This window comes from Bos indicus, chromosome 27 (genome assembly GCF_029378745.1).
Source record: "Bos indicus isolate NIAB-ARS_2022 breed Sahiwal x Tharparkar chromosome 27, NIAB-ARS_B.indTharparkar_mat_pri_1.0, whole genome shotgun sequence".
Classification (NCBI taxonomy): domain Eukaryota; kingdom Metazoa; phylum Chordata; class Mammalia; order Artiodactyla; family Bovidae; genus Bos; species Bos indicus.
The window spans coordinates 34,534,454-34,549,615 of record NC_091786.1 but is presented as its reverse complement, the minus strand read 5'-3'; the positions used below and the strand labels follow the sequence as shown (position 1 = coordinate 34,549,615).

Below are 15,162 nucleotides of genomic sequence, written 5' to 3'. Positions count from 1 at the left end.
CAAAACATAGATAACTTTCACGGCCCTATAAATACTCCCCTTGACCAGAAACACAGTATATCCAGCCAGCCAAACCCAACCGCCAAGAATCTGTAATGATTTATTTGTTCTAAATAAGGTCTGATATGCAATTCCAGTCAATTGGTGGAAGCTAAATACTTTTCCTTTATTCCCTGATTGCTTTCTTTTATGCAAGCTCACAGTCCTGTTTCCTTGTTTCATAGTTCTCTGGACTCCTGAGAGGGGAGATCGTCTGCTTCATGAAGCAAAAAAATAAAATTTGCTTCAGTTCAGTTCAGTCGCTCAGTCGTGTCCGACTCTTTGTGACCCCATGAATCGCAGCACGCCAGGCCTCCCTGTCCATCACCAACTCCCGGAGTTCACTCAGACTCATGTCCATCGAGTCAGTGATGCCATCCAGCCATCTCATCCTCTGTCGCCCCCTTCTCCTCCTGCCCCCAATCCCTCCAAGCATCAGAGTCTTTTCCAATGAGTCAACTCTTTGCATGAGGTGGCCAAAGTACTGGAGTTTCAGCTTTAGCATCATTCCTTCCAAAGAAACCCCAGGGCTGGTCTCCTTTAGAATGGACTGGTTGGATCTCCTTGCAGTCCAAGGGACTCTCAAGAGTCTTCTCCAACACCACAGTTCAAAAGCATCAATTCTTTGGTGCTCAGCCTTCTTCACAGTCCAACTCTCACATCCATACATGACCACAGGAAAAACCATAGCCTTGACTAGATGGACCTTAGTTGGCAAAGTAATGTCTCTGCTTTTGAATATGCTATCTAGGTTGGTCATAACTTTTCTTCCAAGGAGTAAGTAAAGTGTCTTTTAATTTCATGGCTACAATCACCATCTTCAGTGATTCTGGAGCCCAGAAAAATAAAGTCTGACACTGTTTCCACCGTTTCCCCATCTACTTGCCATGAAGTGATGGGACAAGATGCCATGATCTTCGTTTTCTGAATGTCGAGTTTTAAGCCAACATTTTCACTCTCCTCTTTCACTTTCAACAAAAGGCTTTTTAGTTCCTCTTCACTTTCTTAGATCAGTTAAATTGTACTCTTTGAATATTTTAACAGACTTAACATATCATTTTGTTAATCTTCCATAACAGGAAGATTCTCATCAATCTTATTCCATGTACTTCAAGGTTTAATAGAGTTCATTCCGATATTGTCATCATTTTGTTTACCTCTTTTCATTTTTCATTTTATGCATTTTGTCTTTTACAGAATTTTCATGACTGTTTTAATGAAAGCTTGGAAGAGTCATCCTGCAGCTGGTGTCCAGAGATCATTTTGAACCATGTTGTTGCTCTGCTCTCTTGAATGTATTAATATAGTGCATGGTGATTTGGCAGTTTCTCTTCACATTTTTAGGAAAATATTTAGAGGAAAAATAAAAATCAGCTGAAGTAGAAGTCAAACAATGAACTGATGAGGTGGATCATAAGCTCAAACTTCTACATAAGTCCCACATTCCATGTATCTCCTAGGGGTTCTGCTTCTCTGATCAAACTGTGACTGATGCAGTTGACAGAGGAAACAGCAGTTCAAGCTCTGAAAATCAGCATGAATTTTTTGTTTTTAGAACCGACCCATCAAAAAACTGAACCATGTATGATTCTGAAGGATAATTTGATATATCACAGAAAATAGATAAAGCATCAGAAATGATACGATCCAAAGCTGTGTTTCAGCCAGCTTTTGCTGGGTAGCTGTTTCTCTTCTGTATCTGACCTAACAGTCGATGATCTGCTTCAACTGAACCATTTGTCATTGACTATAAACTTGTTCTGCTTTTGTTGCAGACACCACATAACAAAGTAATGATTAATAAATATTCAAGTGGACAGAAGTACTGAAGAGACATTTTCCCAAAAGGGAAATGTGAATGGCCATCAAGTGCATGAATAGATGTCAAAGAGAGAAATGCAAATAAAACAACAATATCACCTGGTCAGAATGGCTATCATCAAAAAGAACATGAATAACACATACTGGAGAGAATGTGAATAAAGGAATCCTCATACACTGTCGGCAGGAATGTAAATTGGCAGAGCCACTGTGGAAAACATTGTGAGTGTGTAAGTTGCTTCAGTTATATCCGACTCTGTGACCCCATGGACTGTAGCCCGCCAGGCTCCTCTGTCCATGGGATTCTCTGGCCAGAATACTGGAGTGGGTTGCCATTTCCTCCTGCTGAAGCTTTTTCTCAGAATCAAGAAAATTTTACTTCCTTTAACATTAATATACACTGGGCCTATACATAGCACGGGCTTCCCAGGTGGCGCTGGTGGTAGAGAACCTGCCTGCACAATGCATCTAGATCTAACAGACATGGGCTCGATCCCTGGGTTGGGAAGATCCCCTGGAAGAGGGCACGACAACCCACTGCAGTATTCTTGCCTGGAGAATCCCATGCAAAGAGGAGCCTGGTGGGTTATGGTCCATCAGTTCAGTTCAGTTCAGTCACTCAGTCGTGCCCGACTCTTTGCGACCCCATGAACCAGTGCGGCATGCCAGGCCTCCCTGTCCATCATCAACTCCCAGAGTTTACCCAAACTCATGTCCATTGAGTTGGTAATGCCATCTAACCATCTCATCCTCTGTCGTCCCCTTCTCCTCCTGCCTTCAATCCATATGGTCCACAGGGTCGCAAAAAGAGTCAGACTCAACCGAAGCAACTCAGCACATACATACATACTATACACTTATTTTAAAATTACACTTACATTTTTTATAGCATTAAATAACACCATTTGGGATAATCAGAATTTAGAAACTACAAGGAAAACTGTGGTCGTTACCTTCTCCAATTAATCTGCTACAGTGTTTGTTAGTAGACCTACACCGTCCGTCATAACAGAAGGCGTCACCCGACGCGCAAGGCTCTCCATTACGTGCGTAAGTGTCAGGCACACACATTGATTCATTCCCAGTACAAAATTCTACAAAGTCACATTCATCAGCTGCTTCTCTGCAAGGTGTATTAACTGGTTTTATCTGGAGAAAAAAAGAAACATAAGAAAAAAGCATACATCAATGATACCCAAGTAGTTTTCTTTCTCTTCAGGCTTGAAATTTCCACCCATTTTAACCCCAGTAGCTAAGAGCAATGAGCCAACCGTCTTCATGTTAACCGTGTAAGTGCTGCACAGACATTTAGGTGATTGAATTTACTATGCATAAAGGAGTGGGTGTTGATGGTGTGAGATATGAGAAACTGAACGGTAAGGAGACTACAATAATTATTAAAAAGTAAGAAAGTAGAGGTAAGGAACGATTATAAAAATTACTTTCAACTCACTAAGAATATACGCAACACGTGCAACCTCCGGCTTCTCCATATGCCATCCATAAGCAGAAAATAAGCAACCATTCACAAAACAATAAATATGCTTCATAAACATTTAGAAAAAAGTTTGAAGGACACACAAGAGAAGGTTTGTTTTAGATACCACATTGAAAACAACTATAAAAAATGACTTGCCCAATTATATATCTCTAATCTCTTCAGTGCTTACTATTAGCTCATAGCTTCAGGGTACCCTTTATGCATATCTACTTTTGCAAACAAATATCTAAATACCACCACGGCAAAGCCTTTTATTCAGCCCAAGCCCCAATACCCTCATGGCTATCATCAGTATCTTACACAACTAAGTCAAAATCTTTCCAGCTTCAAGGTCCTAGTTGTTGTTCAGTCACTCAGTCGTGTCCGATTCTCTGGGACTCCATCCGTGGACTGAAGCCCCAGCTTATATAACATTTACTGCCACACCTCACAAAGAGAGTTTCTGGATACTTCTCTTATTGTCAACAAGTATCCACTACCTGCAGGAAATCTGACACAAGTTCTCCAGGCGATGGGTGGGAAGACAAAACACAATACTTGTGTTGCCTAAGCTTACAGAGTTAACATTCAAATCAAAACCAATAATTAAAATTGTTTCTAAAAGAAACACATATAAATATAATGAGAAGGTATTTTATTTGCTTTTTCAGAATGCAGATTTTTTTTTACATATGTGTATAATTGGCAATCTTCCTTTTCTTCTAATTTCTTTTATCATTAAAACTTTATTGCATAGAAAGTACAGAGATTTTCCTTATAACCCCTGCTGCACACAACCAAGTACATGATGCGTTTTTTGCAGTTGACGACCTTGCACTGACACATCATAATCACTCAAATTCCATGTATATTAGAGCTCTTTCCTGCTGTTTCACATGCTAGGTGGAGATAAGTGAGCACTTGCAGTGCCCTAACGTCCTTCATGCTCTTCCTATTCATCTCTTCCTCCGTGCCTGACAACTACTGATCTTCTCACTGTCTCTAGAATTTTCCTTTTCCAGAATGTCATATAGTTGGAATCATACAGTACATAGGTTTATTAGAAGGGCTTATTTCACCTAACTTCTTTTTCAGTATTTAAATACCCAGTTCCTCAAAAGTTATTTGAACCAAGATTTATCATTGTACTTGCTTCCTTCATTAAAGTGGGTTTATTTTTCTTTCCATGGCTCTCTTAATTCCCAAATAACCTTAATTTTTTAAACCTTCTGACTCCTTGTTTCACATCATTTTCTCCTAAAATATTTTTATTTTATTTTTCTTGTCGTTCTACATATATTTTTATTCTTGCCAAGACTGTCAGTCTGTACATAAAATGTATAATCTGGGTACAGGGGTGTGTCCCTTTATATAACTGAACCAGGGATAAGTGGGTTAAATTTATTGTTTCCGACCATTACACCAGTCTTAATTGCATAGTAAAAAAATTACTGTATCAGAAAAATCATAGCCTGGGCTATATCCCTTTCCATAATTGGGCTCAGAGACTAATTAGAATCATAAACACTGCCCCAGTCTCACCAGCAGTTATTCAGGTATCCCTGTGGGCATGTAAATCTGATTTCTGAGGCAGAAAATGTATTCCCTTTGGGCACAGTAATGACTCTACATCACTATACTAGCTGTCTTCAACAACTTGATTAATTTTTCAAGTTACCATTAATATGAATTATTAATACTATACTATGATCAATAATGAAAAAGAGGAGGAGAGAGGTATCAGTAGAGTGGGGAAATAGGTGATTTTTCAGACTGTATATACCATGGATAAGAACACCTTTGTGGGAGCCACAGAATCCCCCCCAAAAAAATTTCCAGCCCCCTGGAGGGTAAAAATATCTGCAAGTTGATGCACTGAAGTGGGTAAGAAGAACAGTTGCACTTCATCCACATCACCTCTCACCCAAGGTGGCCTGTGATTTCTCCAACAGAGGAAAGTGAAAGTGATGTGAGAGCTGGGTTTCCCCAACCTTGTGAGACACTGGCCATGAGGCCCACTTTTATCCTGCCCCACCCAGAACGCTGAGGGAACTGGCACCGTTGAATAGTCCGGAGACACCTTGTTTCCCAGGTTTCTTGATTTCCCAGGCAAGAATACTGGACTGAGCTGCCATTTCCTTCTCCAGGGGATCCTCCAAACCCAGGGATCGAAGCCGGGTCTCCTGCATTGGCACGCAGATTCTTTACCACTGAGCCTCCAGGGAAGGCCCTGGAGACACCGAGGAATAGGGAAAAGGGATGGGAGCTCACAGCAACAGCGTGTGGCGCACAACAACCAGCATCCTAACAACTGGCTCACGGGCTCGTGCCAACAGGATGCCTCGCCTGAGGACACACAGCTCAGGCATGCCACACACCCCATCTACAGCCAGCACCCACACTCTCCAGCAGATGGCGCACGTGAATTCCCCAACAACTTGGTGCACAGGGACGTCAGCAGCTGGCCGGAACCTCCTAACTCAGAGAAGGTGCGCAACTTTGAACACTTCAAGGCACTACCTTGGGGAAAATAAATGGGAGGCTTTCCACATTCATACTGGCTTTGCAAGACTGAGAGAAAGCATACAATCCTAATCTTTCCCACTGTGAGGGAGTGAGAGGAATGGAGTAAACACACCCACAGGAAAGGTCTGAGAGACGCTCTGAACTCTAGCTGGGCTGACTGGTGCCTGACTTGTCTCCCAAGGCCAGCTGGTTAACACAGGAGGAGATGGCGACTTCTTCAGATGCAAAGACAGCAATGCCAAGACTTCAAGGAACATAAAGAATCAAGGAAACAAGATACCACCAAAGAAACAAAATAAATCTCTGTGGAAGACACCCCAAAATGGAGATGTACAAACTGCCTGACAGAAAAATTAATCATCGTTAGTCCAATGAATTATAAGAGAGAACAGATAGACAAATAAATAAAATCTGGAAAATAATACAAGGACAAAATGAGACATCAAACAAAGAGAGATTTTTTTTTTTTTTTTTAAGGAACAAGATAAATTCTGGATCTTAAGAATAAAGTGAACTGATAATTTTCACACAAAAGCTGCAAGAGCACAGTTGAACAAGCAGAAGAAACAATGAACTCATAGACAATTATTTTAAATTATTCAGCTGGAAGAACAAAGAAGAAAAAATAAAGAAACTCTATGGTATTTATGGAACATCATCAAAATAAACACTGTATGCATATGTTAGTCCCAAAAGGAGCAAAGAGAAAGGGCAGAAAACTGACAGAAAAGGAAACAGATGTACCAAAAGGGAAGCCACATAAGACTGTAAGACTACTGAACAGAAGCCTCGTAGCACGAAGAGCGGGGCGGTAATTTCAAAGAAAAACATTTGCCAGCTAAGAAAACTGTATCTAGTAAAGCTGTCCTTTACAAATGAAGAAGAGAGAAAAACTTTACCAGAAGAACAAATGCTGAGGAAGTTCATTGCCACTAGACTCTCTCTCTCTCTCTCTCTCTCTCTCACATACACAATGCTCTCTGAAGAGAGTTCTTTAAGTCAAAATGAAAAGATGCCAGTTAGCTTCATGAAAACATGTAAGAGTATAAAAACCGTTGGCAAAAGTAAGTATTCAGTAAAGTTCAAATACTCCAATACTATACATAATATGCCCACATGCTCAGTTGCTTCAGTGTGTCCAACTCTTTGTGACCCCCATGGACTGTGGCCTGCAAGGCTCCTCTGTCCGTGGGATTTTCCAAGCAAGAATATTGGAATCAGTTGCTATGGTCTCCTCCAGGGGGATCTTCCTGACCCAGGGATCAGACCTATGTTTCCTGCATCTCCTGTGTTGCAAGCGGATTCTTTATCCACTGAGATACCTAGGAAGCCCTATATACATAATGTGGTGCTATGTTAATCACTTATAACTCTGATATAAAAGTTAAAAAATAAAAGCATTAAAAATAACTAGAACTGCAACAATTTGTTCAAGGATGCACTCTATCAAAAAATGTTATAACAGCATTAATAGCATGAGATGTGGGAGGAAAGAAGTAAAAGCGTAGAATTTTATATGAAATTGAAGCTGTTATCTTAAATAGCCTGTTATCACTATAAAATGTTTTTATAAGTCTTGTGATAATCACAAAGAAAATACTGTTAGTCAAAACACAAAATACAAAGAGAAATGAAACAAAGCATACCATCACACACACAAAAAAAAAAAATCATCACAAAGTAAGACAGTAAAAGAGGAAAAATGGGACAAAAGAACTACAAAATGTATAGAAAGCAACACTATGGCAACAGCAAATCCTTCCTTTAAAACAATACTTTTTTTATGTGCGTTTCTTTTATTTATTCATTTTTAATATAAATTTATTTCTTTTCATTGGAGGCTAATTACTTTACAATATTCTAGTGGTTTTGCCATACATTGACATGAATCCACCACGGATGTACATGTGTTCCCCATCCTGAACCCCCCTCCCTCCTCCCTCCCCATCCCATCCCTCTGGGTCATCACAGTGCACCAGCCCCGAGCACCCTGTCTCATGCATCAAACCTGGACTGGTGATTCGTTTCACATATGATAATATACATGTTTCAATGCCACTCTCCCAAATCATCCCACCCTCGCCCTCTCCCACAGAGTCCAAAAGACTGTTCTATACATCTGTGTCTCTTTTGCTGTTTGAAAGTAAATAAATTATATTCAACAATCAAAAGACACAGAGTAAACAGATGAACTAAAAACAAGACAACTATACGCTGCCTACAAGAAACTCATTTAAGCCTTCAGGATATAAATACACAAAAAGCGAAAGGATGGAAATAAGTAGTCCATGAAAATGGCAAAGAGAGCAGGGAGGGCACACTTCAGTTCAGTTCAGTCACTCAGTCGTGTCCAACTCTCTGCAACCCCATGAACCGGAGAACGCCAGGCCTCCCTGTCCATCACCAGCTCCTGGAGTTCACGCAAACTCATGTCCATTGAGTCAGTGATGCACACTAATATCAGATGAAATATCAGATAAAATCAGATAAAATATCAGAGGGCACACTAATATCATATAAAATAGACTTTAAGTCAAAAACTGTCACAAGAGACACAGAATGTTATTATATAATGATAAAGAGATAAATTCATCAAGAGGATATAACAATTACAAATACATATGCACCCAACCTTAGAATACCTAAATATGCAAAGCAAACATTAACAGAACTAAAGAAAGAAAGTCACAAACACAGTAATAATAATAGGTGACTTCATTACCACACTTTCAATATTGGCTAGATCATCCATAACAGAAAAATCCATAGCAAAACACTACATTTGAACAACATTACAGACCTAATGGGCCTAACAAACATACAGAGAACATTCCATCCAGTAGCACCAGAATACACATTCTCTTCAAGTACATGTAGAACATTCTCCAGGATAGAGCATAAGACAAAGCCAAGTCTTAAAACATTTAAAAAGACTGAAATCAGATCAAGCCTCCTTTCCAACTTGAAGAAACAACCAAGCTCAGAGTTAGCAGAAAGAAGGTAATAATACATATTAGAGCAGAAATAAGTAAAATAGAGATTTGAAAAACAATTTAAAAAATACATCAAAGAAAACTAAGAGCTGGTCTTTTTGAGAAGACAGAATTGGCAGATTTTTAGCTAGGCTAACAGGGGAAAAAAGAGACAACTCATAAAATTATAAATGAAAGAGGAGGCATTACAACAGATATCACAGACATACAAGAGATGATAAGACACTATAATTATATACCAACAAATTTTATAATCTAAGAGAAACCTAGAAATAACCTTCCAAGGTTGAATCATGAAAAAGTTGGAAATCTGAACAAACCTATAATGGGCAAAGACACTGAATTAGTTATCAAAGACCTCTCAAGAAAGAAAAGCCTGGGATGATCTGACAGTTTCTCCGTTGAATTCTATCAAACAGTTAAAGAAAAATTAAGGCCAATCCTCCCTAATCTCTTTAAAAAAAAATTGAATGCAAGAAAACATTTTCAAACTCATTTTGCAAGACCAGAATTACTCTCAGAACAAAGTCAGGCAAAGACATCTCAAGGGGAAAAAAACTTCATGCCAATGAAAACAGATGCAAAAATTCTCAACAAAATACTAGCAAACCAAATTCAATGGCACATTAAAATGTTCATATGCCATCATCAAATGAAATTTAGCCCTGGGATCCAAGTTCACTTGAACATACATGAATCAATAAATGCAATATACTACATGAACAGAATGAAGGATTTAAATAACATGATCATCTCAATAGATGCAGAAAAAGTTAATATAACTTTGTTAATAACTCTGACAAAAGTTAATATATTTTCATGATAATAAAACTATCAACTTAGCTATAGGAAGGAATGCACCTCAACATAATAAGGGCCACGTAAGATAACCCCACAGCTAACAAGCCAAGGACTCCCTCTCTCACTACTCCTGTTCCACTTAGTACTGGAAGTCCTAGTCAGAGCAATGAGTCAAGAAAGAGAAATAAATGACATTCAAACAATTTCTGTTTGCAGATGACAACATCCTATATATAGAAAAACATAAAACGGTTAAATAAAAATGAATTGTGTAAAGTTGCAAGATACAAAACCAACATAACAAAAATCAATTGTTTCTTTACAGTAAAAATGATCTACAAAAGAAATTAAGAAAAAAATCCTATTTATAATAGCATCAAAAATAATAAAATGCTTAGGAATAATGCTAATTAAGGATATATAAGATCTGCACACTGAAAATTAGAAAACATTGAAGAAGGAAATCCATGATGAAAAACTGATTTTTCTCTGTGTCCTTTGTAATAAATAAATAATAAAACAATAGTCATGAGTATGCTATATGCTGAGTCCTTTGAGTTTTCTACTGATTCGTTAAACCTAGAGACAGTACTGGGGACCTCTAAGAAAGGACAGAATTGTCATCATAACAATTCTGAGTCTTACAATCCATTCACATGGAGTATTCCATCACTCACTTAGATTTTTTTTCTTTTTCTCACAAATGTTTTAAGTGTATTTCTTCTGCATTTCTATTGTTAAGAGTATTTCTGGGACTTCCCTGGCAGTCCAGTGGTTAAGGATGTGCCTTGAAATGCAGGGGATGAGGCTTCAATCCCTGGTAAGGAAACTAAGATCCCACATGCCAAAGAGTAACTAGAAAGTCTGGGTGCCTTAACAGAAGAGTGAAGATCCTGTGTGCTGCAACTAGAACCCATCACAGCCAAATAAATAACTAAAATGTTTAAAAAGACTCTGCTTTAAAAAAAAAGGAATATTCCTAAGTATTTTTATGCTACTGTGAATGGGATTTTAATTTCATTTTCAGATTGTTCATTGCAATTACATAGAAATTCAATTAATTTTTATACTGTGACTGTGTATCTCATGATTTTTTATAAACTCATTTAATTGTTTTAAAGGGTATTTTTGATGGATTCCTTAGGATTATTATATATATGCAAGATCATGTTATCTGCAAAGAGAGAAAGAGAGTTGTGCTTCTTCCCTTCCAAATTGAATGTCTTTTATTTCTTTTTTCTTACCTGACTACACTGTCTGGAGTCTCTAGTACAGCATTTAATAGAGGTAATGGAAGTCTGTATTCTTGCTTTTTGTTTGATTTTAGGGGGAAAGGACTCAGAATTTTTATATTAGTATGATGTTAGCTGTAGGTATTTCACAGATGCTCTGTGTCAGGTTAAGTTCCTTCCTATTTATAACTTGAAGACAATTTTATAAATGAGTGGTTATTACATTTTCTATTTTTAATTAATTTTTACTGGAGCATAGTTGTTTTACAATGTTGCATTTTGTTTCTACTGCACAGCATAATGAATCAGCCATATGTATTTGTTGATGTTCAGTCGCTTGATCATGTCCGTCTCTTTGCAACCCCAGGGATTGCAGCACGCCCGGCTTCCTTGTCCTTCAGCATCTCCCAGGGCTTGCTCAAACTCATGTCCATCAAGTCAGTGATGACAGCCAACCATCTCATCCTCTGTCATCGCCTTCTCCTGCCTTCAGTCTTTCCCAGCATCAGGGTCTTCTCTAATGAGTCAGCTCTTTGTATTAGGTGGCCAAATATTGGAGCTTCAGCAACAGTCCTTCCAATGAATATTCAGGATTGATTTCCTTTGGACTGACTGGTTTGATCCCCTTGCAGTCCAAGGGATTCTCAAGAGCCAAACATATATCCTCTCCCTTTCAGAATTCCTTCCCATTCAGGTCGCTACAGTGCATTTAGTACAGTTCTCTGTCCTATACATAGCATGCTCCATTAGTTATATTGCTACGTCGTTTTTCTGCATATTTTGAAATGATCATTATTTTATTTTCCTTTATTTAAATAATGTGGTGTACTACATTAATTAAATCAATGTGCACTACTGAAATAAATCCCTCTTGGCCATGGTGGCATTCTTTTCACAAGATCCTGGATTCTGTTTGTAATTTGAAAAGGATTTTTGCATCAGTATTCATGAGAAATATTAATCTGTAGTTTTCTTGTGAGGCCTTCATCTGGCATTGGTGTCAGGGTAACACCATCATCTAGAATGAGTTTTAAAGTATTCCTCTCTCTTACATATTCCAGGAGAGATTGTGGTGTATTGTATACCACACAATACACCATACAATACACAATACATCATACACCAATACACAATGTTATCAAACATTATTATTTCTTCTTTAAATGTTTGATAATATTCACCAGTGAAGATATCTGGATCTGGGCTTTACTTTGTGGAAAGATTTTAAGTTCCTAATTCAGTTTTACACTTGCTTATTCAGAATTTCTATCTCTTCTTAACTCAGTTTTGGTAATTTGCATCTTAGGAATTTTTCCATTTCACATAAATTGTCTAATTTGCTTGGATATACTAGTTTAGTATATTTTCTTATAATTATCTTAAATCATGTAAGAGCAGTATGGATTCTCCTCTTTCATTTCTAATTTTGGTGATATGTTACCTCTCTTTTTTTTTAATGGTCTAAATAAAGGTTTGTCCATTTTTGCTGATTCCTTTTGAAAGAAGCAACTTTGGTTTCAGTGATTTCCTCTCAACCATGATTATTTCTTTCATGATGCTGACTCTGGATTTAATTCTCTCTTTTTTGTACATTTATAAAATACAACCTTATAGAATAGTTTCTTTAAATATTTACATATTTCAATATATTTAAGTATTTAAAGCTAAAATTTTCCCTCTAAGTACTGCTTTAGCTGTACACCTCTTGATATGTTGCTTTTTATTCAGTTCAAAATGCCTAATGTTTTAATACTATTTTTTCTTTGACACAGTGATTATTGATGTGTGTTTTTTAGTTTCCAGTATTTGTGGATTTATTAAATTCCCTTCATTTGTTGATTTCTAATTTAATTTTGCTGTCATCAGAGGGCAATCTTTGTATGATTCCAGACAGAGAAGGCAATGGCATCCCACTCCAGTACTCTTGCCTGGAAAATCCTATGGATGGAGGAGCCAGTAGGCTGCAGTCCATGGGGTCGCTAAGAGTCGGACATGACTGAGCGACTTCACTTTCACTTTTCACTTTCATGCGTTGGAGAAGGAAATGGCAACCCACTCCAGTGTTCTTGCCTGGAGAATCCCAGGGACGGGGGAGCCAGGTGGGCTGCCATCTATGGGGTCACACAGAGTCAGACATGACTGACGTGACTTAGCAGCAGCAGCAGCAGCCTTTTGAAGTATACTGAGACTGGTTTTATAGCCTAGCATGTCCATCCTCAAAGACATGTAGTATTATAAATAATGCATATTCTGCTGTTGCTGGGTGGAGTGTTCAGTAGGTGTCAATTTAGTCCAGTTGCTTGATTGTGTGGTAAATGTTTTCTATATCCTTGCTATTCTCAGCATAGTTGTGGGAGACCCTGAGCCAGCCCTAAGAAAGCTTCATCCAGATTCCTGACCCATAGAAACTGTGAGGATAACTTAAGTTTGGGGCTAACTTGTTAAGCAATGATAGATAAGTAACATACCATGACCCTATAAAACCTGGCCCTCGCCTACATCTCTGACCCCTTCTGTCTTAGTAGGGGCCCTCCACAAAACAGGACTTGAGGCAAAACTTATAAGCTAATGCTTCATTAAGGTTTGGGAGGCTAGATAGACAAAAGCAAAACAAATAAAGATAGTTGGTACATTACTAAGGTGACCAAAGCTTTATCAAAAAGTGTATGTACTTTTTCTGTCAGGAAGGTTTTCCCTGGAAATAATACATGAAACATGGCAGCTGAAGTCAATCTGTCACTAGAACTGAGCAGAAAACCATGGCCACGCAGATTGAGATTGTCCCATGGACTCAGTCCAATGTGCCATCTCCTACCACACTGCTATAGCAAATCGAGTGATAAATAGTCATATTTCAATGAATTCTTAATTTGTACAAAGTGATTTACCAGAGATTTGTTTCATTGCCTTTACAACACGAGATAGTTTACAAAATATCTGACTTGTCAACCACATTTTAGAAACACATATAACAGTCTTGTTAAATAATTATTATTTGAATCGGTGTTTCTAACAAAGAATCCATATTTTGGAAATAAATATTAATTAGACCTTTGTTTTTTAATCAAAGGCACTGAGCAGAAAAACATGCCTTAAAAATTCTGGAGAAACACATTAACAAGGACCAATACACTCTTTTCTTATCCATCATTAAACTTGAAGAGTATAACAGATGACTTTTATTCCTTTATTGAATTCCCGGTTCTAGATCTTTCTATTGTTTCTTTTTCTTGAATCTTTTACACAAATTCTTCTCTTTGTCATTTATCAGTTCAGTTCAGTCTCTCAGTCGTGTCCAACTCTTCCCGACCCCATGAATCGCAGCACGCCAGGCATCCCTGTCCATCACCAACTCCCGGAGTTCACTCAGACTCACATCCATCGAGTCAGTGATTCCATCCAGCCATCTCATCCTCTGTCGTCCCCTTCTCCTCCTGTCCCCAATCCCTCCCAGCATCAGAGTCTTTTCCAATGAGTCAACTCTTTGCATGAGGTGGCTAAAGTATTGGAGTTTCAGCTTCAGCATTATTCCCTCCAAAGAAATTCCAGGGCTGATCTCCTTCAGAATGGACTGGTAGGATCTCCTTGCAGTCCAAGGGATTCTCAAGACCACAGTTCAAAAGCATCAATTCTTCAGCGCTCAGCCTTCTTCACAGTCCAATTCTCACATCCATACATGACCACAGGAAAAACCATAGCCTTGACTAGAAGAACCTTTGTTGGCAAAGTCATGTCTCTGTTTTTGAATATGCTAACTAGGTTGGTCATAACTTTCCTTCCAAGGAGTAAGCGTCTTTTAATTTCATGGCTGCAGTCACCATCTGCAGTGATTTTGGAGCCCCAAAAAATAAAGTCTGACACTGTTTCCACTGTTTCCCCATCTATTTCCCATGAAGTAATGGGACCAGATGCCATGATCTTCGTTTTCTGAATGTTGAGTTTTAAGCCAACTTTTTCACTCTCCTCTTTCACTTTCATCAGGAGGCTTTTTAGTTCCTCTTCACTTTCTGCCATAAGGGTGGTGTCATCTGCATATCTGAGGTTATTGATATTTCTCCCGGCAATCTTGATTTCAGCTTGTGTTTCTTCCAGTCCAGTGTTTCTCATGATGTACTCTGCATATAAGTTAAATAAGCAGGGTGATAATATATAGCCTTGACGGACTCCTTTTCCTATTTGGAACCAGTCTGTTGTTCTGTGTCCAGTTCTAACTGTTGCTTCCTGACCTGCATACAGATTTCTCAAGAGGCAGATCAGGTGGTCTGGTATT

At 38.4% G+C, this 15,162-nt stretch overlaps 1 protein-coding gene across 2 annotated transcripts in view; it reads right to left on the bottom strand.

Annotated features, from left to right (window-relative positions):
- LOC109553349 (disintegrin and metalloproteinase domain-containing protein 5-like) overlaps positions 1-15,162 on the bottom strand; it is a 148,998-nt gene that overhangs the window by 57,347 nt on the left and 76,489 nt on the right. For both annotated transcript variants that reach the window (XM_070781456.1, XM_070781457.1), the window contains exon 14: positions 2,814-3,009. In XM_070781456.1, the coding sequence (XP_070637557.1) occupies positions 2,814-3,009 (196 nt within the window). The remainder of the gene's footprint in view (positions 1-2,813; positions 3,010-15,162) is intronic.